At 37.9% G+C, this 26,782-nt stretch overlaps 2 protein-coding genes across 8 annotated transcripts; both read right to left on the bottom strand.

Moving 5' to 3' along the window:
- Positions 1–332: 332 nt before the first annotated feature.
- LOC109855047 (atrial natriuretic peptide-converting enzyme) lies at positions 333–16,435 on the bottom strand. Of its 3 annotated transcripts, none has more exons than XM_020428861.1 (13): positions 16,044–16,435; positions 13,511–13,838; positions 7,257–7,440; positions 4,609–4,822; positions 3,620–3,991; positions 3,101–3,333; positions 2,793–2,999; positions 2,386–2,599; positions 2,154–2,299; positions 1,878–2,052; positions 1,454–1,698; positions 1,136–1,254; positions 333–988 (listed from the first exon to the last, which is right to left on the bottom strand). In XM_020428861.1, exons 2-13 carry the CDS (start codon positions 13,556–13,558, stop codon positions 815–817), a joined length of 2,331 nt encoding a protein of 776 aa, XP_020284450.1. In that variant the 5' UTR covers positions 13,559–13,838; positions 16,044–16,435; the 3' UTR covers positions 333–814. The 3 variants fall into 3 exon arrangements, with proteins under 3 accessions (XP_020284450.1, XP_020284440.1, XP_020284459.1); XM_020428851.1 differs by lacking the exon at positions 16,044–16,435 and adding an exon at positions 14,332–14,870; XM_020428870.1 differs by lacking the exon at positions 16,044–16,435 and adding an exon at positions 14,332–14,864 and having other exon boundaries at positions 1,878–2,049.
- A 569-nt stretch (positions 16,436–17,004) lies between these two features.
- LOC109855144 (armadillo segment polarity protein) lies at positions 17,005–24,335 on the bottom strand. Of its 5 annotated transcripts, none has more exons than XM_020429027.1 (10): positions 24,159–24,335; positions 22,936–22,999; positions 22,647–22,865; positions 21,776–22,573; positions 21,369–21,637; positions 20,954–21,295; positions 20,684–20,857; positions 20,274–20,576; positions 19,128–19,224; positions 17,005–17,923 (listed from the first exon to the last, which is right to left on the bottom strand). In XM_020429027.1, exons 2-10 carry the CDS (start codon positions 22,970–22,972, stop codon positions 17,739–17,741), a joined length of 2,424 nt encoding a protein of 807 aa, XP_020284616.1. In that variant the 5' UTR covers positions 22,973–22,999; positions 24,159–24,335; the 3' UTR covers positions 17,005–17,738. The 5 variants fall into 5 exon arrangements, with proteins under 5 accessions (XP_020284616.1, XP_020284641.1, XP_020284632.1 ...); XM_020429052.1 differs by having other exon boundaries at positions 21,776–22,567; XM_020429043.1 differs by lacking the exon at positions 24,159–24,335 and adding an exon at positions 23,303–23,629.
- Between the last annotated feature and the right edge of the window lie 2,447 nt (positions 24,336–26,782).

The following is a 26,782-nucleotide window of genomic DNA, read 5'->3' as shown; positions in this document are numbered from 1 at the left end:
CAGCGCTAACTGCGCAAATTACGTGCCGAGAATCGCTGCGAGGTAATTGGTCCTCTCGTTTGAAATCTATATACGTCACATGCGCCGTTTGTTGGCGGGAAGATTTATTGATCAATGCGTAAGTCATGACGCGTATTCTTCGCCCGAACGCATGTTATATAAGTCACCATCGTAAAACTTGTTATTCTTCATTAACAACTTTTAAGTAATAATCTTGAGTTTCCAATGCTTGCGTCTTGTTGACAAGTTAAGTTTCTTGTGTATGAAATTACACAGAAATGATAAGAAGTGGTATTTCAAAACGTTATTGTTTTAAGAAACTTTAATGTGTAAATAATTTTACAATAACGTACATACGTTAATCTAAATATTAAAATAATGGTGTGACTTAAAAATAAAAGTACAAATAAACTACATGTACGTATAGTAAAGTAACTGTAGAGAATGAGGGAAATAAGTTAAAAATTATGCCACGGTAACGAGAAGGACTCTTCTAAATTAAGAAGATACTTATATTTACAAAAAGAACGGAATTGCACTTTTATCGATAGCAGGGCACATGTGCTTGTCACGCCTGACAAAATTATGTAATGCAGACGCAACATGTGTACTTTTCTCCTACAAAACAGATTAAGTCTATCATTTTATCAAACACATCGCACGATAGTAATCACAATTCAGATATCGGTTGCAGTTGTGAAATATAATAGGGATATACATTTTTTCCATCTAGTTTTTATTATATATTCTTCAAGAATATCTTGTTTATCAGCGGTACGATGTCTGTCTCGGATGTTGAATTCGACGAAAGTTTTCAACCAATAGTAGATTTGATCCAGTCAATATGCGACGAAATTTTGTCGTACATTCGAGGTCTCTCCATGCCGGCTTTAGAGCAAGCTATCCTCCAACTGCCGATACCCATCAGCATCCATTTTCGACCATCTGCTTGAAGACACAGCATTGGACTGCCAGCAAGTTCTTCCTCCTGAATTTTATAAAATGCTACTTTGTGTTATTAGGTCCACTTGTGTGTATTTAAAATTCATTTATATTTTAATAATCGATAAAATAAGGTTTTTCAGAAACGGAACTATATTTTGTGCATACTGTAATTTAAAAAATTTTGACTTACATTACAATCGTCTGCGGAATATGCTTGCTCGGTGCAAACGCTGTTTACCGAGGGAATGCTGATATTTTCGCACTTCTCCATCGCGCTATGTTTGAGCTGTACCCTTTGAAGTAAATCTCCTGTGAAAGAAGCACATAGTTGCATCAAATATATCTTTCTCTTGTATTCAATTAGAACATTAACATTATGTCATAATTTTTAACATACATAGTTTAAATATGTACAATTTCTTTAGTTTATAAGGGAAGAAGATTCTCTAAACAAATACAATTAGATTTTAACAAACAACCAGCTAAATAATGACGATTGCCAACGTACGGTTTCTCGCCCAACCGAGAGTGTTGCAGTGCGATGCGTTGCTCGGTGGGTCCTCGCTGGAGGGCAGACAAACCGGTCTCACAAAGTCCGAAAAGGTCGTTACCGGTCTATCCAACTTCACGAGAACAGTCGTGCCTTCCACCGGTGATTTGACCATGCCAACGATTCTGCGTTCTTGTTGCCACGGTGATGTACTTGAAAGGCGCACGACGCCAAGTCTAGCAGACCATTCAGCTTTCGGTTGACTTGCAAAAATAACGGAAAGACGTTATATAACATTAAAATTAATTATATTTTATTTTCGCTCGATTATAAATCACTTTTACTTTATATTTTTTGTGCTTTTATTTCAATAAAACAAACAGCGTATGCAAAAACATATTTGCATGCATTATTGTATTCTGAGTCAAGATATTAAATTTACCCTTGAAAACAATACGCTGTTGTAAGCAACCAATTATCTGCCACAAGTGTGGCATCGCAAACATGAACTCCTTCCTTGAACAGTGCAACATGCCAAGGCCAGTCGCCAGGTTCTGCCATTTTATTGAGGCCTTGAATGCCACCGTTAGTACGTAAAGGTTGTACTCCACATTCTACTTTTTCAAAAAAAAAAAAAAAACAAGTCAACAAATTTATATGTGCGTACGTCAAAAGTTACAATAACAATTAATAATATTATTATAGAATCTGTATGTACCGAGATCGGAGCAGCGGACGTACAGAACTTCTTTACTCGGACAAGGAGCTCTGACAAAAGTGATTTCCGGTGCTGATGGATCCTCCATGTACACGTACGGGACATCTTCTTCGTCATCAATTCTCACTTCAACGGAAGCTACGCCACTGCGTTAAAAAGTTGCAAAACTTTTAAATTGTGCTTCAACAACTTTGTTTTTAATTGCGCAAAGTAAATATTTATAAAAAAATACCTATACGTAAGTAAAGTGCATAATGAGCTCGCTGCTGTTTGGAGAACATTATCCATTTCCGTTTCCGGTAAGGTAGCGTTTAAGTTGGCCGTGCAAAGTTTGCCGATGGTACCTTTCTCGTTGAACACAACATAGCCCTCTTTGTTATATTTAGCAACATGCGGTGTGCTCCAAGATTGTGATTTGAACGCCTGAACACTCGGCGCCAAAGATACTGTAACAAACATATTTACTTTTTTAATTTAAATTAAATAAATTTAAAACAATTTAATATAACATATAAAAATATATAAAATTTAAATATTTTTCTCGAAACTCAATAAGCAGAACTTTATTTTTTTATTCTCTCATCAAGAGGCACGGCAGTGCTTCGCGCCAAATTCACAATTTATTACAATATTACTTACGACAGTCTTTCTCATCGCTACCGTTCGGGCAATCCGCCTTGCCGTCACATCGCTTTGCATGCGGTATGCAAGTTCTTCCTACTCCGCAATGCATGTAACCGTCTCGACAGTAAGCGCAATTCTTCTCGTCCGAGAGATCCGGACAATCGATCACGCCGTCGCATATTCTCGGAGACAGAGCTTTTGATTGAAGCGCTTGCACGCATCCTGCGATAATTTACATATTAATTAGTCACTGCACTTGGTAAAGAAAAACTTTCTTTAACATTAGCAATACTAACGTATTAGTACACAACACTCAATCGCACCTGGTTTTGGCCTACAGCTACCGGGATCGACGTATTCCGGAAAATTGGAGCAATCTAAGGCACGTTTTATCTTCTCGGAAAGACGATTGCCACATCCTTGCCAGAACTCCCTGCAGAAACTTCTGCAAGGCAATTGCAACAGATCTTCCGGTTGACTCGACCGACACGCAGGCTGCAACACCTGGCAGACGAAATCGTAGGCCAACGAGTAGCATTCCGCGTCCACTAGTTCTCTAATTTTAGTGTGTTAATTAAATTGTAACACAATATTATTTTCTTTCGTAATTTCGAAAGAAGTAATATGTATATAAGATGTATGTGTATGTATTTCTCGCTGTGTATCCTCGAACATTAAAGTTTACATAACTGACATAATCTCTAACACGACTGCGTTTAATATTCTATTTGTAGTAAAGATAAACTTCTCTGAAGATAATGTAAGATATAAGATCTCAAATTACTGGTCCCCAATAAACCGACTACAGGCTCTTTCAAGAATGTATGCTTAGGCAAACCTACCTAAAAGCGATAACATCCTCCTCGACGTCGACCAACGATTTATGTCCCAGTAGATTAGGGTACGAAGTGATGTTATAAGGGAGATGTTTGCAGTAGGACAAGTCCAACTTGCCGCATCTTCTTGGCGGAGGAGCCGTTGTTGTTGGCGGCAACGTCGAAATGGTCGATTGCGAACTGAACTGCGCATTAAGGGCCGTAAGACTCTCCTGTACCTCGAGACTCTTTGCTTCTATTGTCAGATTTGTCAGATACCGCGATGTTTCGGAATTCAGCTCTCGCGAAAGAATATCCACGATATTCCCGGTGGTTATAGTCTGGTATCGCGGATCGAATCTCACGTCGAAGTGCACCACCAAATCGCGACCCTCCACTCTACAAGCATGCAATCATGTATATATGTACGCGTATATATATATATATATATATATTTTAAGAGAGAAATAAAGACAATGTAAAATTCATTTTCTGTAACTTTGGTTGCTGGAATAATGACGGTAATATTTTATTGCGAGTACGTTGTGAGCTGAAAGGAGCAAACGTGAAATCATGAGAAAGCTGCGAAACGATCTTTGCCCGATTTCTCTCCCGCGCATAGCGCTTCGAGCTATTTTCATCGTTTCCCTGATTGGCTACCTTTATCCGACCGTGTGATTTTCTAACGAAAATCGATTAGAAGGCACAAACCCAGCCGAAAGAGAGTTCATGTTTTATACACATACGCAAATATATATGTGTACATTTCGTAATCAGATAATCTCACGATCTCACGTGATATATCAGGTGTTATTGCATAATTTATTTTGAAGATTTTTTTTGAAGGTATTTCTTTTTTTCTGTATTTCAATTTTTTGTGAGATCACGCAATATATAGTTTTTAAATTTATGATAAAAATATATTTATTTCTATTATCTATATTTACAAAGTTTCAATGTTAAATGTTAGAAAAGAAAATAACACAATGTGAGATGTAATAATAAAATTTGGTTACCCATCGAGTGCCAAAACATCTGCCGCAAGGAACGGTAACTTCAGCCAGCTGCGACGGAAGATAAGATTAAGACGATCGCGGTACTCCCTTGACCGTATCCGAAAGGCCTCGGTTGAAGGATCAGCAAGTTCGGCGGTAAAGGAATCACCTTTGATAACTCGAAATGTGGCGAGAAACACTTGATCACCAGGTGGGTCCGAAGTGAGAAACGTGTCTAAGATAAAATTGTTTGATTGTTACTATCAACAAATGATTATAAATGCGTAGAAATGCGTCGTGGAGTTTAACGGCGATACAAAATAAAACGAAATGTCATACACATTTAAAAAAGTTTACTAATTAAAAATGAGATAAAATGCTACGAGAAGAAAAATTTAGAATAGCACAGCGCGCATGTTGTCTGACTATATTTCTCAGCGTATCAGAAACCGGCTTTCTAATATATGTATGATCGGCAAATGATAGAGTTGAATGTGCGGAACGTGCCAACAACGTTGTGCCGCGCCGCGCCGGAGCAAAACGGATTTCGCTCTTCGGAGCGCTATGCTATCATTATACAACGTCAGTACGCGGTCAATTTTCCGCGCGCCAAGTAAAACGAGGCAAATCGGGAGCATGCAGCCACCCGCAGGGATCTCGAGTTTCGTTTAGGAATCACCTTTCACCGGTTGTGTGTGTGTCCCGATTCGACGTGATTTGCTTATAGAAAACACTTTTTTTGACCTTAATATAATAAGCGACAAAATTCTGTATCTTACAAATAACTATTGTTCTTCTCTCTTAATTTATTTCTTTTCATCAAAGAGTTTTCTACACAAAAATTGTTTTTAATAAAACTAAACCGATCTTCAGCCTTTTTGTGAAACAAGAAACCGGTTTTCAAAGCAGTTGTCACGTTGTTCTGTTACTAATTTACAAAATAGGTAATAGTTACGATGTGCAGGATCAAAATGTTTCAAGGACATGAATCCCCACCTTTAAGGTCGAGTATGGACTGAGCGTATAGCCGTCGGCTCGGCAACTTGGACAGACCGTTATAACAGCTGGAAGACCTCAATGGATCGGCACGTTCGTGTGCAAACAACTTCCGTGACCTCTTATTCCTCTCGATCGTAAACACGAATTAAGCGCCGATGAGAATTACCAAGTTTACGCCGTTCATCGTAGACATCGCATGGCCACAACGTGCGTCTGTGTTACTCGGTAACTAGTTAAGTTTATAAGTGCTGTATAAATCGTCGCTTAGTCTCGCGATAGCCTTTAGCAATGTATTTGCCGGATAAATCGCGCTAAAACAAAACATGAGCAGCGAATACGTGATATATATTTACTGATCAAAGTCGAGCGGACGAGGCGTACAAGCAAAAGAGTAGAGAATGAAAGGCAGGAAGAAGACGCGGCCAAAGCCCATTGAGGTCTTTCAGCACGCACGTATAACGGTCTGACCGAGTTACCGAGTACTCGAAGAACCGCTGATGTATATTCCTGACAGAACTTTTTCCTAGATAAGTTAGAGATGTAAAAATGTTTATTCTTACAAAATTCAATCAAAGAACATATACATGTGTATAAATGTTGAACATCGCGAACTACTCTCGAAAATTTCTACAACTCGAATTCTCATCAATTCTTTACTTCTCTAAGTCGAAGAAAAATAGGAAAATAACTCGAAGTATTTTTTGAATATACTAACTACCTTAGTTTATTTCAATTCGAATACAACTCGAATTATTATTTTCAGAATTGATCTCTATATCTCTCGAAAGGAGTCTGTACATTTAATCAGTCGCGACTGATTAACTTCAAAATAAGTAACAACAAAAAGTAATGGATTCTAACGTAACGTGACGTATATACAAGATAACAGTTACTTCCTTCGCATCATTTCGCTTGACGTGATGCGCAATGCGTGTACATGGTGTGTGCATCGAGCGTGATATCAAGGTGAAGTGCACGCGCTTACAAGGAAACGCCATTCATTCGAACAAAGCGATCGCACTTCACAGTCCGCGAAACGCTCATCCACCGTAAACGCGTCCTGGCGAACGATCACGGTGCGTTGCCGGGATCATTTCATGCCTGCTAGGCCGCCGATTGCTGGTTAACCGTGAAATTATTTCATTTATGTCCTCCGCGAGTGTACGTCAGAACGGCGAAGTGAAAGCGGCGAAGCGCTCGCGTGACGAAAATGTTTCGATAATCGACATGCCGCATTTAATAAACTTAATGCAATGACGTATCAGAATCGACAATGACGCAGATCTCGAATAATGCGCGAATAATTCATCATCGCTACAATGTGTATCCAATTAAATCGCCACGTTTACTTTCTAAAAAAAAACTTACAGACCTGAAATGTCGAGTGAATTATTATCCAACTTTTTAAATTACAAAAAGAAGACATTGACATGATTTTTAGACTTTCAGTATCTCTTGCTTTCTCTTTTCAAAAAACTCGCAAACACGTGAATATTGAGAATCTTTGTAAGTATAATAAGAAAACCTAGTTTGATACTTACGCTTTCTTGTAAAACGACAATTTCTTTAGAAACCTCTTTCAAGTATATAGTATGCGCGACTACGTGTTTAAAATATTTTATTCTATATGTACCGCTTGTGAAAGCTGGTTTTAGCGAGAATGTACTTACAGCCGAGGTAAATGGAAACACCCGAGAACAGCAGGAAGAACAAGAAAGCTGCGAGGACACAGCATCCGCAACGATACTGGCCGCCGAGCTTTCTCGTGAAGCGGATATCGCTATCGGACGACAGAATTGAGCTTGGTGTTCCAGCGCGACTGAATCTTCTAGTACTCACTGTACTCACCGAGATCTAGGCAAAAAATGCATTCGTGTTTTGTATTGACAAGTTTATCACAGAGATTTCAATGCTTGATATACAACATCTAATTAAAATCTAAGAGTTTTACTCCTCTGATATATTAATAAATAATAAAAATAATAGATATTAATAGATTTAATACCTACTTTCTAAATTTTCATTTAGAAACGAGCACTGAAACGCAGCACTGAAAATTGCATTAAATTTTTGTTAAAAGTTTGGAAAAACACGATATACTTCCCGTGTATTTCAGACAATATTTTATTTCTAATGAAAGAAAGTCTTAAAGTAACAGCAGAACGTGTTACGAAAGCAAGATTGCTGAAACCATCCAGTAAATAATAGTGGGCGGTATCACTCCGCTGATGAAACGTTCTGCTCCCTCGTGTACTATCAATAAATTTTTGTCAATTTAAAAGAAAAGGGGAAAGAACTTATTACCGTGATGTCTTATTGCGGCACGACTAGTATTAACGATCGGATCGCTTCCGTCTCAGAGCCGAGACAAAGCAAAACGATCCGAGCGGTCGCAATTCAATCGTGAGTGCAAAACTCTCTAATACAAGTTAGGTCATCTTGAGATAAACAATATAAAAGGAATAATTCTTGTTAATAAAAATAAAATACAGCCTTTAAAAAGTGTTAAAAACAATTATCTAAATAAAAATAAAAATCATAACTTCGACATTTTCTATCTTTCTTTGTAATTGAAACTCTATTATGCAACGACGGTATTAACTAAATTGTGTTTGTACATGATCGACACGCATTGTCGCTGTTGCGTGCGAGACGGACACGCGTTGCGGCTCGTACGTGTCTGTCTGCGAATCCACGCGACTTAGTCGGCTCGTAAATTCGCGAGTATGCAAGCGTCCGTGTAATCGTTCTTTGTCGCGTACGCGATGCACTTTTCCTGTTCATTCAGCGCGCAATAAGACATTAAAGCACCACGAGATATGCCTACGCCTTCGTCTGTTCTTTCAAATGCTACGCCCGGCACACGCTCTAGCGCGAAGGATTGCGCTTGCAAATAAGATGAGTAATACTTCGATACGCGCGATCGCAAAGGTCGGTCCAGAATTAAAGTCTAAAATGCGAGATATTTCTGTGAAATATGAAACGGGCGATTCATTTTACACATGCAACACGTCAAATTTGATATCGCGAGTATAGTAAATTTTTTTGAATATGTAAAAAAATAATTTTTCTCATTTTATAACAAAACCATATAATTAAAAAAAAGAGAGAAGAGACATGTCACGCGCGAATATATGTATATAGTAGTAGATACTCCAATAAACGTCATGAGAGTTTCGACCGATTTTCTCACGCCGATTGGCATGCATATGGGAACCAAGTTTAAACACAAAGTGTATTACGTAGCTTCTAACTAAGCAAGATATTATCTCAGTCTATTTTCAATCACTTCCGCAGTACAATACATAAGCGCAACTATTACCTAATTGCGTGATTTAATGCGTTACGGATACACTCTAATAATTGCAGGATATAGATGTGTTATTAAACTAGCAAAAGATTCATGATTTAATGACTTCGGTCTACTTTTATTAAAATATCTAAATTAAAGAAATAATAATTTTACAAAAACAATATACTATAAGCTGTAATAAAACAACGATAGTTTTTATACGTAAAGTTAAAAGCATTTCGTTTGATCGTTACGTAAGATTTGCGATAGTGGTAAAAAAAAAGACTAACTTTAGCGAACAATCGTGCGAAAGACATTACGAAAGGCGAACGAAAGTTTGCGCGTCGTATCTTTGCCTATTTTAGCTTAGTTTGGCGTTCAATGTTTTTGCTACAAAGTCTCACCCACTTTTGTGCAACGTATCGAATGCACGTTCAAGTAAAACAATTGCGAATCAAGTGTGGTATGTAATAATGTTTTTTTGGTAAAATAAGCAAATATTAACAAATGTCTTCGTATAAACTCTCTCTCTCTCTCTCTTTTTCTCAAGTAAAAGTATCACAAACTTCTTTTCCAGAGTTCAAGCAAACGAAAAGGTCAGGAGAACCGATCCTCTGAGAAGAAAGGAACCTTTTCTCGAGAAATATCCAATTAATGACGCGAAAATAATGTGTCATAAAAATTAAATGTTAACATTTAAAAGAAAAAGTTTTTTCGAGAAAAACTTTTATTTAAAAAAATTAAATAAACACGTGTGTAACAATAAATTCGACAAATAAAACTTGGACGATCACATTCCGTGCTAATGTAGCGTAAAATAAAGGTTACGAATGCGGACTTCCTTCTTGCGCGTCTTGAACTAAATTCCTACAAAATGATTACTGCAACGAAAGCGCGTCAGCGCGTTATTTATGGATTTGCGGCGGCGTATATAAAGACAATCATCATTCTTCGGGGAAAGAAAGTTTACAAAGAAGAAAATGCAAATGCAGGTAGATCGCCACGGTTGACCGCAGTTGTAAGTTTCATGCCGATCTCGATAATGGGCCGTTTCGCGCTTGAGACGAACTGATCCGATCTAAGACGCAGCAGATTGGAAAGTAGAATTCAAAGTGGATATTAAACGCAGTGCTTCGGTAGCGATTGCAGGAAGAGATTAAGACACGCTCGGACTGGCTAACGTTCTTCCGTTAATAGGCGCGGTCAATGACTTCAAGGCCGGGAAAAATCGGATCTCGCGTTAGAATAGAAAAGTGCTTTCCACGATTAGAAAATGTCTTGGAAGACTGTACAAACTTGCGCGTAATTGTGCCTCTGGCTCCAAAAACAACGAATAATAATAATAATAATAATGCAATGCATGATAATCGTTAAAAATAGATACCGATCTGTTCTTTCAACGAGAGCTGAGATTATCTTCGCTTGTAATGAGACGATAAGTCAAATTTTTGTTTCGTGTAAAGTCGCGTGTGAAGAGAAATCTCGTGTTTATGTATGTAAAAACTTATGCGCGTTATGGAAAGAAGCGTTTCTACATAATGATTAGGAAGATAATTTAGGTTGATCGGTTATCATTAAAATATAATGAAGCACTTGTTAGAGGTAAAAGTGTGCATTTCAATGAGGTCAATTTAGAAAGAGATCTTTTTGAAGAAAATTGTCTTCTCAATATTTTTTATTTTTCCCACACGGGACAATAATGTATAAAAAATAATTTAATTGATAATTTCTAATTTAGAAAAATTGAATATTACACATGTGCATTAAAATCAACTTAGAAATGTTGCATGTAAATAAAAGTTAGAATCGTTGAAGCACCGTATATAGCGACATGTCATCATTAGCCGTTTTCTTGTTGCCGTTAGAAAACATGTTGGCCGATTGTCAACTGTGAAAAGAGTCAGTGCCAATGACCGGCCAAAAGAATCTATAGAACGTCATTGGAGCTACTGTTCTCTCGTGACTTCCTTGACCGTTATAACCGTTATACCAAACGCCGGGTCACCTTTCCAGAAGAGCAACAGAATCTAGGAACGAGTTTCCGAGCATCATCAAATTACAATCCGCGCTCAGTCACATCGTCCACGTGATATTACACTCCCGGAACGCCGTATTACTCAGCAAAAAAACTACAGTCAACAGAGATGATCTCTATAATTTGTCATGGTCATTTATTACGAGCTTGATATCTTTGTCACAGCAAATGGAGAAAATAAAAAAAAAAATGTTATAATTGTCATTAAATGTACTCAATCCTCAATCATTAAACAAATAACAAGAAAAAGCATCGATATAGATAAAGAAATTATCTAAGAAAAGACGCTTCTCAGTATCCAATCACGGCTAAACAGATCGCATTACCGTCATGAGATAGACAAGATGTGACGAGCGTCGTTACGCGTGATTTGTAAGCGTACCAAGTGCGATCGAGTGTTCTGAAACTAACGGTAAATCGAAGATAGAGCAGATGACGACAGGCCCAACCCAAGAGACCCAACCCACCTAACGCATCGTTCTCCATCCCGGGTTAGCCTAGTTCCTCAATCGTCAACTCGCTGCCGAGTGCGTACGTACTCGTGGCGTATGTACGCGGGGTCATTGGAGAACAAGGTCAATCGGTCTGGAGATGAAAGCCAGATGAATATAAGTTAGACTCGTGGCATCGCGACGAGAAAGAGAGAGAAAGATCAGGCAGCGCGACACAGTTACTCGCGTATAAACGTGCTCGCACTTATGTTAATCCCTTTTAATTAGCAACATCGACGAAGATATCTGGCAAATTAATTTTCTCTTTAATTAAATCTCCACAATTATTTAGTACACGGAAATTTCTCCGTTTTCTGTACGGGAGGTGAATCATTGAAACGAGTAATGTGTCAGCGTTTTCGCGTTGGATTATCTAGTGAGGTTTTAGAAATGTTATTACTGTCATCAATCTTATTATTTTTGTAAAAAAGTGTAAAATACATATTTAAAAAAACATAATGGAAAATACAAAGTTGGACACATCTTCGTCTTTCGAGTAATCTATGACTCATTTAACTTGTTTTATACACTTGGTCGTTTGACAACTTTGCCATACGCGACGGTTTCGCATAATTTATCGTTAGTGAAGGACAGCGCGTCTATGATAATTTAGCACAGCGGTAACAAACATGACCGCAAAAATAATCTGTACGGTGTCGGTTTGCAACATGCAACCCGCGAAGGCGTCTCGATGCGTCTCGCATTTCACTCGTTCTCGCACGCAGCGCTGAATTTAAAGTCAGTGCAGATCAGTTCCATGTCAAACCACGATACGTCTGGATTTTTTAGGGATTTCTTGTGTTCACTAACACAGCATGTATAGTACGTATATTATAATGAAAATAAATATTGAACTTGCAAAAATCCCATCGGTAGAATAAATAAATTGTGTTTTTAATAAAATTTTTTATCATATAAAATCTATCGAAACTTTTACATTTACTCAATAGTAGAATAAGATAGAACATACATATCTGCCAAATAATTGTGCCAAATACTTGCATAAGTTCAAGGTTATTATTACTTTCTCGCAACAATCCCGTTGGCCTTTCGTTGACCTTTCTACACACATCGCCGTTATAGTGCAAGAAAATTGATCAAAGAAATTAATCGAAGGACGGAGAGGCGCGAGTACATCAACACGCGCGACTTTCACCGAAGTTACTGTGCAGTTAATTCATTCGAACAATCAACTCACTCTGGCTGAAAACGGTCTCTTCTAGAATAACAGAATTATAACTCCGTTCAATTTCACGAGCGAAAAAAAAACATTGTAATATCACGCGAAAGTTAATTAAATTAATCAGAATTGTGGGCGCTTTCTCGCGCCATGAGTGATATGTTCCATCAAATGTCAGCTTGAATGCAACGAGTTATGGGAGCGATTATTTTCATCCCGCAATTGTTCCACCGTCTGCAGCGTCCACGATCATTTCTAGATAATAGCTGAAGAGACGGGTATCTTATTCTACAATGATTGTCTGCGAAGTCTATAAAACACCAACCACGGGACGAAAACAACGCTATACACTGAGCAATAAGACTACAGTACGCCATTTCATGTTCTCTGCTCGCACAAGATTTGTAATAAAACTGAAAGGATGCCGGTATATGATTAACCAACCTTTAAGCTCAAAACAAAGAAACTTTTATCTAAGGTATTTTTTGCAATTATTTTTTTAAATTAAATGCAGAGAAGTAAAGAGGTTTTTCATAAATAAAATATGCAAATAAAGCATCCAACGTAGATTTTTTGAACTCTTTGATCTGAAATCTATTTGAATTTGAAATAGAATACTCGAAGGCTTGATAATCAATTCCGCAAAAGTGGAAAGTGCCTCGAGCACACACGATGCTCTCCGTTATTCATATCTTCGCCGCAACAAAACAATACGTTCTTTCTTCCACGCGTGATTCATACTATATCCAGCACTTTGCATTTTCATTCGATTTCTGACTCCGAGTCGCGATGTTTTCGCACGTTTTCGCTCACATTAGGACTCGCTCATTAATTAACGACGCGACGGGATAACGAAGAAGAAAGCATATGCGTGTACGTATCACGAAGGGAAAGTGCGTCACGTATACGTATTCGTCGAATCTCACCTTCGAGTCCCACGAACTCTTCCGCTTGTGCTCCATCGCGACGGTCATTTTTCTGCCTGCGACTTGCACTCGCGGCTTCGTCAGCACTCCTTCAGAACTTGGCTGGTTCGAGGAGTCGCGAGTATCATTTTCGTCTTGTTCTCTCGGGAACGCGCGTATTATCGACGATCGTCTCTGGATGCTGGATGTTTTCTCGGAAGCGACTATTTTGCTGTGCGGCTATTTCCGGTATCCGAGAACTGCAAACTTGGATATTGGTACAAGATGCATTTCCTGTAGTTTTATCTTTCGATATTATCGGAGTTACCAGCGTCTCCCGGTAGCAATTCTGTAAAGAAGAAACATTTAAAAGCGGCTGGTGCAATTGATTTCCAGGAAGCGTTACAGATCGGCTATTTTTTTTAATGAATACGTCGACCGTGTCTATTGTGAAGGAAACGCGTAAATAATATGATCAGTTTTAGCGCCGTTAAAAACTTCCGCTTTCTCACACAAAGCGTTGTTTTTTGCGTACTAATGTGAGAACTAAATACTTTATGATTCCGAAATCAAAAAAATGTAATAAATAAATAAATAACAAAATTGTGTGCTGTTAATTTTTTATTTTTTATCATATCAGCGCCTACCCAATCATCATACCCAACCTGACATAAACGTTTATGTAAAACCTAGAAGATTCTATATGACATAAACGCTAATTTAAACATGTAACGTTTATGTAATGTATTTTCTTATTATGAAACTTAGAGAAAATAAATAACGTGTAGTGACAAATTGGTTCTCTTTCATTCTGGCACCTAAATTGTCAAAGCGTTACGCACATGGAATTCCAGTAGATCCAAAAATGCACTGCGTTTCTCATAAATTTCCGCTGAAATCACTTTGCACGGACAACTGCTCGAAGATATATCACCGATCTAAGTTCTCGCGTGTCTGAAACGCAGGTGCGAAAACGCAACCGAGGAAAGGAGGCGACTGAAACGGTCGAGACGTTCGCCGCCTCGGTCAGGCGAACACTTAGATCGTCGAGGCAGACAATTTCTCCAGCCGCGGTCGGCCACAATTCCAGGGGATTGTCCTGGACGAGGAGAGACTGCTAGGAGAACGGTGGCTTTGCCTGCATGCTCGCGCGCCTGCCTCCTCGCTCGTGGATGCACTTTCACGTCATTACCGGTTCTCCACGGCGCCCGTGCTCACGAGGGCACAGTTACAGACTAGTCCGGAGCAAGGACGCCTGTCTCTCATCTCTCTCTCTGGCTCTCCCTCATCTTTTCCCGTGTCTCTCGCCCATTTCTTCCTTCTGTTCTCCGTTGCATTCCTCTTTCAGCTTCCGATTCTTCGCTTTTTAATTTCATCTTCAGTTTTTTTTTTATTCTGTATTTCTTTACTTGTGTTTCTGTTTATTTCTTCTTTTCAAAAGAATTAAAATTGGCTTTAACCATTCATCAATGGTTTCTCAGTCACTCGAAAAGTATTTGTTAAATTATAATTAAAACTAAATATACTTGAATATATAATAATAAATAAACTAAAAACTGAATACGTCGTATCCTCTTTTTCATCAACTTGTTCCTGTTAATCGTACGCCGCGGGCGTTACAAACGGCATTTGTAACTTTTGATGTGTCGGAAATATAACGGCGAATCTCGAACAGGTGTTCCTCTGAGACATTTAAAGAGACAAGTAACGATGTCGCAACAGGATCGGCCTGCTGATCGACCAGAGACTTCGCAGCAATTTACTCCCACGATCTCAAGCGAGGCGCGACGTAAGATTGTTCTGGAGCGGTGTTGTAGATGCACTTTCACGTCATTATCGCTGATGTCCTGACATATATGTGCAGAGGCACGTATTTAAGCAAGATACTCTTTCGAATCTAACTGATTCTCTAACTACAAACATCGTACAGCACACGATATTCCAATGGATATCTACTGGATATTGCATCTCTTGATAATCTGTTGAAAAACTTTCAATTTCTTTTCCAAAAATTCTTGCTCATATATTTAATAAACTTTACATATTTTAATAGAATATTTTTTTAAACATGTACTGATGAAAAGTCACAAAACAGGTGAATTTCTTAGTCAACAGCGCGTTTGTTGTGCTCGAAAAGAAAACTAGTCTTGTTTTTGTCAGAAAAATATTTCTCTTTCCATTCCTTCTCTCTTTTTCTTTTAAATATCAACATTTTATTAATACATCTTGCTGTATTTTCAAGGGTAACAGGACAAGTTTTGAATTCAATGAACTTAATATATGCGTGTTTCTCGTTGTCCAGATAACATATCGAAGTGTTAAATTAGGCGTAAAAAAACCACCCACTATGACAAATATTGTTGAAATAAAAACGAGTTATTTTTAGGTCATTGATAATGATATTGTTTTAAAAGAAAAGAGAAAAAAAAGAAATGTTGGTTCTTTTGTAAGTCACAAAACCATTCCCGTGACAAAGAATGTGGAAAGATGAGTGGAAGGAACCCTAAAGGAATATAACAGACATCAGATAACGAACCTCTATTTTTAGACTTACCTGTTTACTAAAGAAAGTTCTTCAGTCCTTCAAAAACCTTCATTCTCATTTCTTTCGTAAAAACACAAATTTTATTTTTTAAAAAAAGATAATTTTCTTAAAAAAGATATTTCTTGTGTATTTAGTCAAGACGTTTTTCCAAGACGTTTTACGGTAATTAAGTTTTTCATGAATGTAAAACACTATCCACGTTTGGATAACGGCTACCCTCAACGACAGATGTTCAGAAATAATTGTCTTAACCAGCGATTCAATGTTTAACACGTTTTCCACACTCCAAGAAATAAACTCAAGAGTCTTGTTCGTGTCACACACAGAAGACTTAAGAAACAACCGTTAACGTGAGAATTGTGCTCCGCGCGAGAGTCGACCAGCGATTGATGACCTGACGGTGCCGTACGCGGCACCCTTCTCTTCGGAAGAGGGAACGAAGGATTATGCCCCGCGACAAATTGTGCGTGTCGACGCCGTGTAACGTCTTACCTCGAAATCACTGAATATGGCAAGTGAAAGTCACTATTTTCTTCTTTTAAAATATTAATATCAACACGTGGATATTTCAATATTTGTTGGTCAACACTGCGTATAATTGTTCATAATACAATCACATTTCAGTATTTGATAAAATTAACATTTCTTTATGTATAATTTAAGATATATATAAATTATTTTAATGTTTCTTTTGAAAACTAAGTAAATTTCTTGTCTGAGATTTATATGCAATATAAAGTTTATTTAAAAATATATATATATAATTTTTGTGTACTTATTAAAACGAATGATTTTCATATTCGGTGTTTCATAAACATTTCAGTTTACTTTATCAGAATTAAAAAATGTTTAAGATGCTCTTTATCGGGTGTTCCGTTTATATAGTGCTGAGTTGAGAAGGTGGCGTAATAGAAAAGAATGATGCAGTGTGTATAGTAGGAACTTTATGCGTAAGTAATGCAAGTAGTACTTATCGGTTATTCGTTCAGTTTATTTTTATGGACAAGTAAACGATACATAATACTTGTGTGTACGAATTACATGTGTTTTTCTTAATTCTAATACATCAATATAATGTATACATATATATATATATATATATGTTCGGGTGAATAATTATGTTAGGCGATTACATACATATTTTCTTGGGTTGATATGGATTAGCGAATGTTTCATGTTTTCTGTTCGACGAAACGAACGTGGACTACAGGAAGCTGACAACTATAGCGCGACTAAAACAATCTTTTATATGCAAAGACGATGTTTCGCGACGCGCTAATCCTCGATCGCTAAAGTATTTCATGTGTTTGAAGAAATGAGTTTTTTATAAATACAGTAAACTATCGATTATTCAAACCTTCGAACTTTATTTCATCAAATGTTCAAATACAAAGTTTTGTACTCAACTGGCAGCTTTTAGATAATTATGGAACTTCTACGTCGTCTGTAAATCAATTGTGTATGCAAATGCAATAATAGTTTGGTCGAATACTCAAAGACATAGAAGATCTATAAAAAAAAAACAAGCTGCAGATTTGCAACAAGAATAGCAATAAGCATTGCTTCCTTGTTTGCTTACACTGTGTATATTGTTCGAATAAAGTTGAGCATTATTTAATTTTTGTAGAATGATAATACTATTTAAATAATCGAAGTTATACTGTAAATCCGTATGATATTTTAAAACAATATGATGGCACGGACTCAGAGATCGGTGTCGTACCAGGCCGCAACCTGATTGTTGCCTCCCGGCGGTGCAGGAAGCTCTCCCAAATGATTGAAACTTAAATCACCTTCGTGTGCCACGTCCATAGTGTCCATTGCACCGTATGTTGACCCACCACCTATCTCCAACCCTTGCATTGAATCTACTGGTATCTGGTCATAACCTGTTATACGGAAAAAAAACATATTTCGTGTATCTTAAAAAAAGCTATATTACATATCGCTGAGGCAGTAATTACATCGATACAAAACATTATACTGCACACGAAGCGCAGAATTTTATTAATTACTGAAGCAGAACTAGTGAAGTATGTGGCAGTATTTTAGCGTTACAAGACAGAGTTTGCTACACGTCATCAAAGTGATTACATTTTTTCTAATGATATATCGTAACTAATTACTGTGATAGAACCTTGTAACATTAATTTATTTATTACTCTTAATGATGTTATTAGTTTGTTTATAAAATATATTTGTTCCTAAAAAATATTGTTTGCCTAACAGAAAGATAACCATTATTTAGTATGCGCGAGATAAAAATCACTTAAAATTTACTAACAATATTGTGATCTCTCACAGATATGGTGAAACACAGAATATTTTCTTAGAATTTTCGTGCAATCCCATATACAAGTTAACTTTTTTAATTATAAAAGTCTCTTAAATTTTAATTATGAAAAACAAGAAATTTATAACTATTTTTATACAATACTTCCTTTTGGAGAAAAACATTGCATTGGAAAATTCTTAGTTTTAATTACTTACAAATATAATTCTTCTATGTGACTCCTCCACCATAAAGCGCATATCGGAAGAAAGAGACAGAGAAGTAAATACATGCATGCAAAAAAGAGTAAAAAAATATACAAGCGCGTATTAGGTGACTTAGACTGTAATATTGTTGGCTCTCTACGCATACATTATGCATAAAAAAACTGACTCATGAAATATAACAGTGAACATGCAGTTGAAATCGACTGTCAAGTAGATCGTCAATCAGATAACGAAAACACGAACAAGACATAAATCAAGTGTCACCTATGTTACTGCGAGATACTGTTGATAGCCTGTATTTTAATTTAAGTCCATGGGTTAAGCTGCTGTTAAAATAACATACAATTAAATGCATTATTAGAAGAACATCGAAGAGAAAGATGAATTTATTGAGCTTCCTTGTATTTTTTTTATATTGCTTGTCATTAAATTATATGTACAAAACATTTACACGTGTACACATTTTATGGATAGAGAGTGATATTCATTTTTGTGATCCTATACAATTCCGTCTATTCCCCAATCGAGTAGCAAGTCGATTGTTCGAAAGCAGCATTCGCGCGATGAACGAAGTAGGTAACATTTATAAATTACCTTGTTGTTGATAACCCCGGCCGCCATGGCTGCTGTGTACACTAGGAGGTCCTTGGCCATACATACCGTCATAGCCCTGCTCGGCACTAAGCACGTCCTGAAGAGTAGGTTGCACAGATCAAAACAAAGCATATTTTCTAAGGGAACGCGTGTCATAACAGCCCGAGATACATGGCGGAAATACGCGCTATATTTAGTCTAGTACAATAATAAAAAGGGAATTGCGCAAAAAATAATACTGACAAAAAAAAATTTAGAGTAAACATCTGCAGAAGGGGCAAAAAGGGACATTCTCATGCACATTATAATCTTGCAAACTGTCAAAAAAAGATTAAAATTGTATCTAAGTACGCCTCGTGATCCATTACTCCATACGACTCTGTTGCTTCTTCTTTAATGCTTCGAGTTTTATTTAATAAATATATTGATATATAAATTCGTATCATGAAAATATTAAAACTTCGAACGTAAAGTTTGTTATAAAGCTTAAGCATGAGATTATTTCAAATTCAGTTATGTATGCGCATAAAAGTTAATATAAATAACAATGTATTATAAGGTGCATTTTTACGCGAGATAAGCACAACTGCCCATTAGCACATATCTCTACAATTTCCATTAAATGTAAATGACAAAAAGTCTAAAGCGCAAAACTTTGATAAACAACGAAAACTGTGTGAAACACAAACTAATACTGCAGATGCCTTTTCATAGTGGTGCACTTTGAAATAATTGTATATGTGGCTTATAAACAGCTGTGTGCGTGAGATTAAATTTACACGCGGGGAAAACAACCTTGTATATAAATACCTGGAATTATAACTAGAAAGGGGATGTCTGTGTACGACCAATAAGAAATATTTATTTCAAAACGTGGCACAAATTTACCGAACACAATGTAACCTATAAATGTTTAGCGTGTTTACTTTTACGCTACGATAGGAAAAAATATTTCCATTTATGACACATTACTAACCTGATCTGACCTGGAGAGAAAGAACCGACAATAAAGACGAAACCTTTGATCTAGTTACATAAAATGAAATCTTGTGCTATGTTACATAGTGTTTGCAAGTAAATCTATTTCGCCACGGCATGGAAAGATATATTAGTGCATTAAATATATCGACTGTGTTTTTAGGATACCTGAAGATCTGGTGGCATGCTGAAATCAGCGTTGTTCCACAAGTTCGTGTCTTCGCGGAATAAGGAATTCGTTAGTTCCATGGAAAGTCGTTTTTTGTACTCTTGCGGCTTATCTTCGCTCATACGAAACAGAACTGCCGCCGCGTAAGTAGCGACGCCTTCATTTCTAGAGTGAAGCAATTCTGTCAGCGGAGCGGTGGCGCCTTCTTGTTCTATGATTTCAGCGCCTTCCTTGTCGGCCGCAAGTTCGCAAAGTACGCCAGCTGCTACACGCTGTATATTTTCAATCTCGTTAAATAGTAACTGTGAAAAAATTAGGACATTAAGTAGACGGTTATATTAAATTCTTTTTTGAAAAAAGGAACAATATATATGCATATTTACAAAGTTATATTCGAGAAAATATGTACCTGTACGAAAATTGGAATCACGTTCTGTGCCCGAATAATTGCTCTATTGTGGGATTCTCTGGCCAAAATATGAAGAGCTCCCACTGAACCCTCCACTATCTCTTCCATGCGTACTCCATCTGCATATGCGCCCGATGTCTGTTGGCTGCCGATACTAGCAACAGATGACCGTTGCTGCGAACAAAAAGTATAAATACACGTATGTAAATGCTTACAAAATTGTATTGACAAACTAAGCGAAAAAAATATTTTTCTTTCATTGTTACTCACTCGTTGCGTGTCTTGGAATGCGCGCATTAGAAGTTTCACAAGATGATGTATTGCGCCATGATCGCGTAATGGGCTGTGATTTGCAGGACAAAGAGCCAAATTGCGGATTAATCCGATAACAGCCTTCACCAAAGGCCAACGCGACGGTGGATGAAGTAATTTGACTATAACTTGAATGCCATAATTTGCCCGAACAGAATTCTGTGCCATTTCTGCTTCACTGTGACGCGACGTCAAGTGACGTAAGGCGCATACTGCCGGTTCGGTTATTTCTTCTCGATCGCCGGCATTGATGATGGTCCGTACTAGAGCGTCCACGCCGCCATAATTACATACTGCAACCTGAAAAAAAATTTAAAAATTTTTGCTTTCTGCCAGATAGTAAATTAAAACAGATACGTTCATTTTGACGTACTTTATTACGTTGATTGTTACAAGTCAAGTTTGACAAAATGCCAGCTGCACACGTAACAACGTTTACGTCTGTCGAGCCGAGCACAAGTACGAGGCTCTGCAACAAGTTGTCAAGTCCATCAACCTTTGTGCCAGCATCTGATAAGTTACGAAGTGTCCACAAACAATTCTGCACTAATCTTGAACTCGGATTTGCAAGATGCATAGCAAGTGCTTGCATACCACCCGCCTCCACAATAGCTGGTTTGTTGCTTGCACATACAGATAACACTAAAAACAAAATATACAAATCATTTATTTACATTATTTTATTGATACAATTTTTATTACTATCATAGTTCTCAAATGTTTCGCATGCAAAATATTTTAATTTTGACTTCACCTTTTGTCTTTAAATTTTGTCCTTACCTTTCAACACTCTTGAAGTGGTCCATAATAGCTTCTCGTATTCGTAAGAACGCATAATGCGTACTAGTTCTATCGGTCCTTGTGAAGCAAGAATTATTAGTTTGCTCTCTTGATTTCCGTATGCCAAAATCTGTAAACAATCCGTGACGATAGCCAAAAATTTGACGTTATTTCGTTGAAGCAGAGCCACCATTTTTTGTAAACCACCGGCAAGACGCACGGCCATCTTTGAACCGTCTTGATGCAATAAGAGATTGTGCAATGTAGTTATACCATAAAATAATATAGCTTCAACTGGAGAGCTTAACAATTTGACGAGTGCTGGAATGCCTCCACTTTTGAAAATTGCCAAAAGTCCCTGTCTATGATGAGATAAGTTGTGGAGAGTTCCAACGGCAGCTTTTGTTGACTCCAAGTCATCGCTATTGGAAATAGCGCGCACTAAAGCAGCCACCATTTGCGAGCTGTTCATAATAGCGTGACGAGAAGCTTCTTTCTTCGATAACTGATGTACCATCATAGCTGCTTGAGATACTACTACTTGATCTTCGTCATTTAAAAGCTTTATTAATTCTGGAATAGCTCGAGTGGCTAGGTCAGCGTCATCCTGATAATTGATCAAATTAACGACAGCATGTTTGAGCATCTGGCTTGGTTCGGCCAATCTTTGTACGGCGGTGGGTTGTGCCGAAAACTGTGTTGAAGGAATTTCCACACCTTCTTCAAGAGTTTCAGGAAACATAGCCGCACGTACACGCTGTGACCTGGTATGGCTCAGTTGATGATTTATTTCTGAAACTTAATATAATGTTAACTTAGTGTTCACACTTGTAGTGTTACTATCTAACATAATAATGATGTAGTACAGTACCATCGACTTGGTCCTGTGTAAATCCTTGGTCTAGATCAAACATCAATTGATCCCCTTCCATCTCTTCATCTTCTTTGCCGGATAGAGATGGTGCTTGAGTGACAGCACCAGAATGTATTCCTGAATCATTCATATAGGAGTTTTGCTGCCACATCAGTGTTTGCTCTGTAGCAGAGCCCATGGGTAAGTCACCCGGGCCCTGATAATTTCCTTGTGACACTGAAATCCAAAATAAAGTAACAATCTAATTCCATATGTACTTAAAATGAAAAACTATACTGCAACTCACTCGTTCTGGACTGATTTGTTGGCATTGGGTAACTCATGTCTCCGATAAATGAGCCTTTTCACACCTGCAATAAATAAAACAAAGCTTCATAAGCTTCTCAACACATATACTTTGCCAAGATCTGTCAGTCTCAACACCCTCCTCAATTATTTCAGTTATGCAAAAGAAAATAATACTTGGAACAATGCAAAAAAATTAGACATGAGATGCGTCTTCTATTCATTTGGTCTGCAAAGTAGAAATAAATCACTCACAAGCTCTCTAAATAATAGAAATAAATTTAAAAGTGTCACACTTGCAATTTATTTGCACATACCAACACGTTCGCAACAATACGAAAACGTGTGATACTATAGTGAGTTAGTACATTTCAACGCGGAAAGATGCACTCGTGTGGAATGTGGGTGCGATCGAAGATTAATTTTTCTTTCTCTTTCTTCCTTCTCTCTCGCTCTCACTCTCACGGGATTGTGGGTGTCGCGTGGCCGGCCGCGATCAACGGCATTTCTTGGCACGTCGTGCCGTTGCACTCATCAATCACGCCGAAGCGGATACTCCAAGACGGGGCTCTTCTCTTAGACAACGTGAGTAAAGAAAGACGCCGAAGCGCGTCTCCTCGATATTGCTAAGCTCCGAGAAATGCGATGTATCACCATTTTCTGACAATCGATGGAACTGCATGGGAAAGGGAGGGGAGCGGATCAGAGCAGCGAAGGGAGAGGCATTTGTCATGTATGCGTGCAGCATACATGAAGGAGAAAGAGAGTAAGACAGATATAACAAAGTAACGAGGAACAGAGAAGGAAGATGCAATGTATCGATAAAAGACTGGCTGTCAGACAAAGATGAAATGTAGAACGAAAACTTGTCGAAGTTGAACATTATATCCAAAATAATTCATCTCACACGGAGATTAGCCGACATCGATGCGCATGTCGTGTCCAGTAATCGACTCGGAATCTAGAGTTAAAAGTGAACTCTTTTAAACATTTCACTCTCGTCTAGCGAAACTGGAACGACGCTGAAGTCAAGATTCTTTCACGGAGTTTGAATAAAGACGTCCTTGCCCGTATACAAAGTGATGCGATGTTCAGCCGGATGTTGTAAATTCCTTTCAAAGCGCGCACGAATAACTTTGACCCACCCAGTGTAAACACTTGCGATCTTTCTGTCCGAAGCAAGCTGCAGGATTTCACGGCGTGCGATCACGGTAGACAACTTACCGTGTTACGACGCGATTCCGCGGCTCGATTCGGTTACTACCGAATCCTGGTTTCCTATATGACAGCACTGTCAGCACTCGCTTCGACGATGGCTCGTCGTTACAACACAACAGACTTCACAAATGAAAGATGGCGGAAGGCGACGCCGCATCGAGGTGACGCCAGCGCCATGTGCCCGCCTGCGCCGATCCAGAAATGCAGCAGCAAACCGATAGAAGGACTGGATAGAACGAATGGAGCAAGAGATGAGAGAATTTTTCTCTTTTTCCCTCCCACTCATAGCGTCGGTTGTTTTAGGGCATCGAACCGATGTCTCTTTGTACATACGTTCGCTTTGGAGCAAAATGACGTGTTCAAAAAAAAAAAAGATTACAAAAAAATTGAACTTGCAGTATCTACTGGAATAAGAGAGTAAGAAACACATGTCGTGTATTATGTAATAATTTCTTCACCGAAGAGAGTTTTAAAAAAGATTAATAAGATTTTTTTACAAAACTATTTATTATAACATTAATATTTTGTATACTTATTAGAAAGAAATTTATCCATAAAGTCACAAATAATTTAATAAAAACTATAATAAGTTATTGATATTATAATGATAGTATATACGTCAACTTCTCTCTTCGCTACTATACTTGTTTGTTATCACAGATAGATGGATAACTTCATTTTTTTACGTATACATTAAGCCACGTTTAGATCTGACTCAACATTGTTGTTACTTATGTGTGACAACACATTTTATCTCACTTTTTTGCCAACAATGTTACACCGATCTAAACCAAGCGTTAGAAAGAAAAAATAGCTGTTTATATTTTTAAAAATATTAATTTAAATTACACACACACGTATATGTGTATATTATAATGCGCCTGTATCTCGCAACTCGATGAACAGGTCGACTTACCGGGTAAAGATGCACAAGGGGCAGAAATAAACTGGGAAGTGCAAGAAAAACAACGCGACGTAAGAAGATACAAAGAAACCTTTAAGGTAAAAGTAAATTTATAAAGTAATTAATCGATAATTCACGATTAAATTACAAAGCGACATTAGTTTGTCAATAATTGAAGAATCTCATATTGAAAATCGCGAGTTTCAACGAAGGAAGGAACCGTCATCATCATGCGCGAGCGCGCGACAAGCAGCAATTTTTTAATGGATTCATGGATATTTGTCCGGCCTCGCGCGCGCGCGCGACTCGAAAATTCTTCGATCGAGACCGGCGAGTAAATCGTGCCGGGTGGACAGCCAGAATGCGCGCAAAATAACAGACACTGGAGAGCAAAGTAAAATATACTGGCCGTTTGGCGGGAACACCATTCGTTATCGGCTGCGCCCACGCCGATTAATTTTCGGATGCGTGATGGCGGTAGCGTTCCTTCCGTTTCGAGCGGTGATGATACATTTTATGTCTGCGCTGATATTGAGCGGATAACTGAAAAAAAGTGGAAAAATTTCCTTCGAAATATACGGCGGTCGAGCGGTGAAATACAGCCGCGAAGCGCACGATAAATCTGTGCGGATCCGTCGCCGTAATTAATGATAAATATCGATTAAGTTCTTTTATAAGCGCGAGATCTCGCCACTCGAAATGCGCGGTAGATCAAAACTCGCGTTTTTAATTATTCCAAGCGTATTCGATGAACGATGCGCATCACTATTGTACGCGTGTGATTCTGTTATTGTCGCTCTGTCGATAGGACGTGCATCGATGCTTCTAAAGCTCGATAAAATATTGTGGGAATATCAATGTTTTATTTGAACAATTTATCATACGGTCTACATGCTAAAGGTAATATATATACTTGAACTGTACTTTTAACCAACAACATACATTTAGCATGTACATACATTTGTAAGGTAAGTAGAACAATGTTATTTTGTGAAACGCACGAGTCGTGATTACGAGAAGCAATCTATTAGATTAAACATTAGGCAAATATTTATCATGTACTTCTCATCAAGTATTTATCATGTATTGATTGGTGACAATCCGACTTGTTTATGACATTGCTATTGAGCAGAAAGACTCACCTCTCATCTCTCTTTGTGCGCGTATATTTTCATCGAGCGTAAAAATGTTTGATCGGAAAGACTTAGCGCGTTGTCGGATGTAATTATATACCTGTTAACAAATGAAATATCACCGAGTCGAGGAAAGACACTTTCTGATTTATGAGCGGGGTCTTATTTGAGAGGGTAGAACTTCGCGCGGCGCCCTGATAAGTGTCGCCGATAATATGCTAATAATGATTTGTGGTGATGGGGACTTCCGCGTTAATCTACGTAAACGCCACGGAGTCGATCCGCTCTGGGAATTTAAAGTGTTGGAACGTCGACGGTGAAAAATACCGCGGCATTCTTCATGTCTAATTCAAGCAGATCGTTCATCATCGATGTACGTTTACCGCGTCTCGAGGCTTCTTCTTCTTGGACTCACAAAGGAACGGTCACAAGTGTCCATCGTCGATTTCATCTTAACTAAAATACGTTGTCAATTGCAAAATGTTTGCAGGAACAAAAATCGAACGGGACGTTATATCACATGTATTGGTATATAATACACGTCTTTCCTGAAATTGCAATTGTAAAAGTGTGAATTGTGAGTGGGAAAAATA

The sequence above is a fragment of the Pseudomyrmex gracilis genome, unplaced genomic scaffold (assembly GCF_002006095.1).
Source record: "Pseudomyrmex gracilis isolate BER0280 unplaced genomic scaffold, ASM200609v1 scaffold_3, whole genome shotgun sequence".
NCBI classification, from domain to species: Eukaryota; Metazoa; Arthropoda; class Insecta; order Hymenoptera; family Formicidae; genus Pseudomyrmex; species Pseudomyrmex gracilis.
Note: the sequence above shows the minus strand (reverse complement) of the source record. Positions and strands in the feature narration are given on the sequence as shown.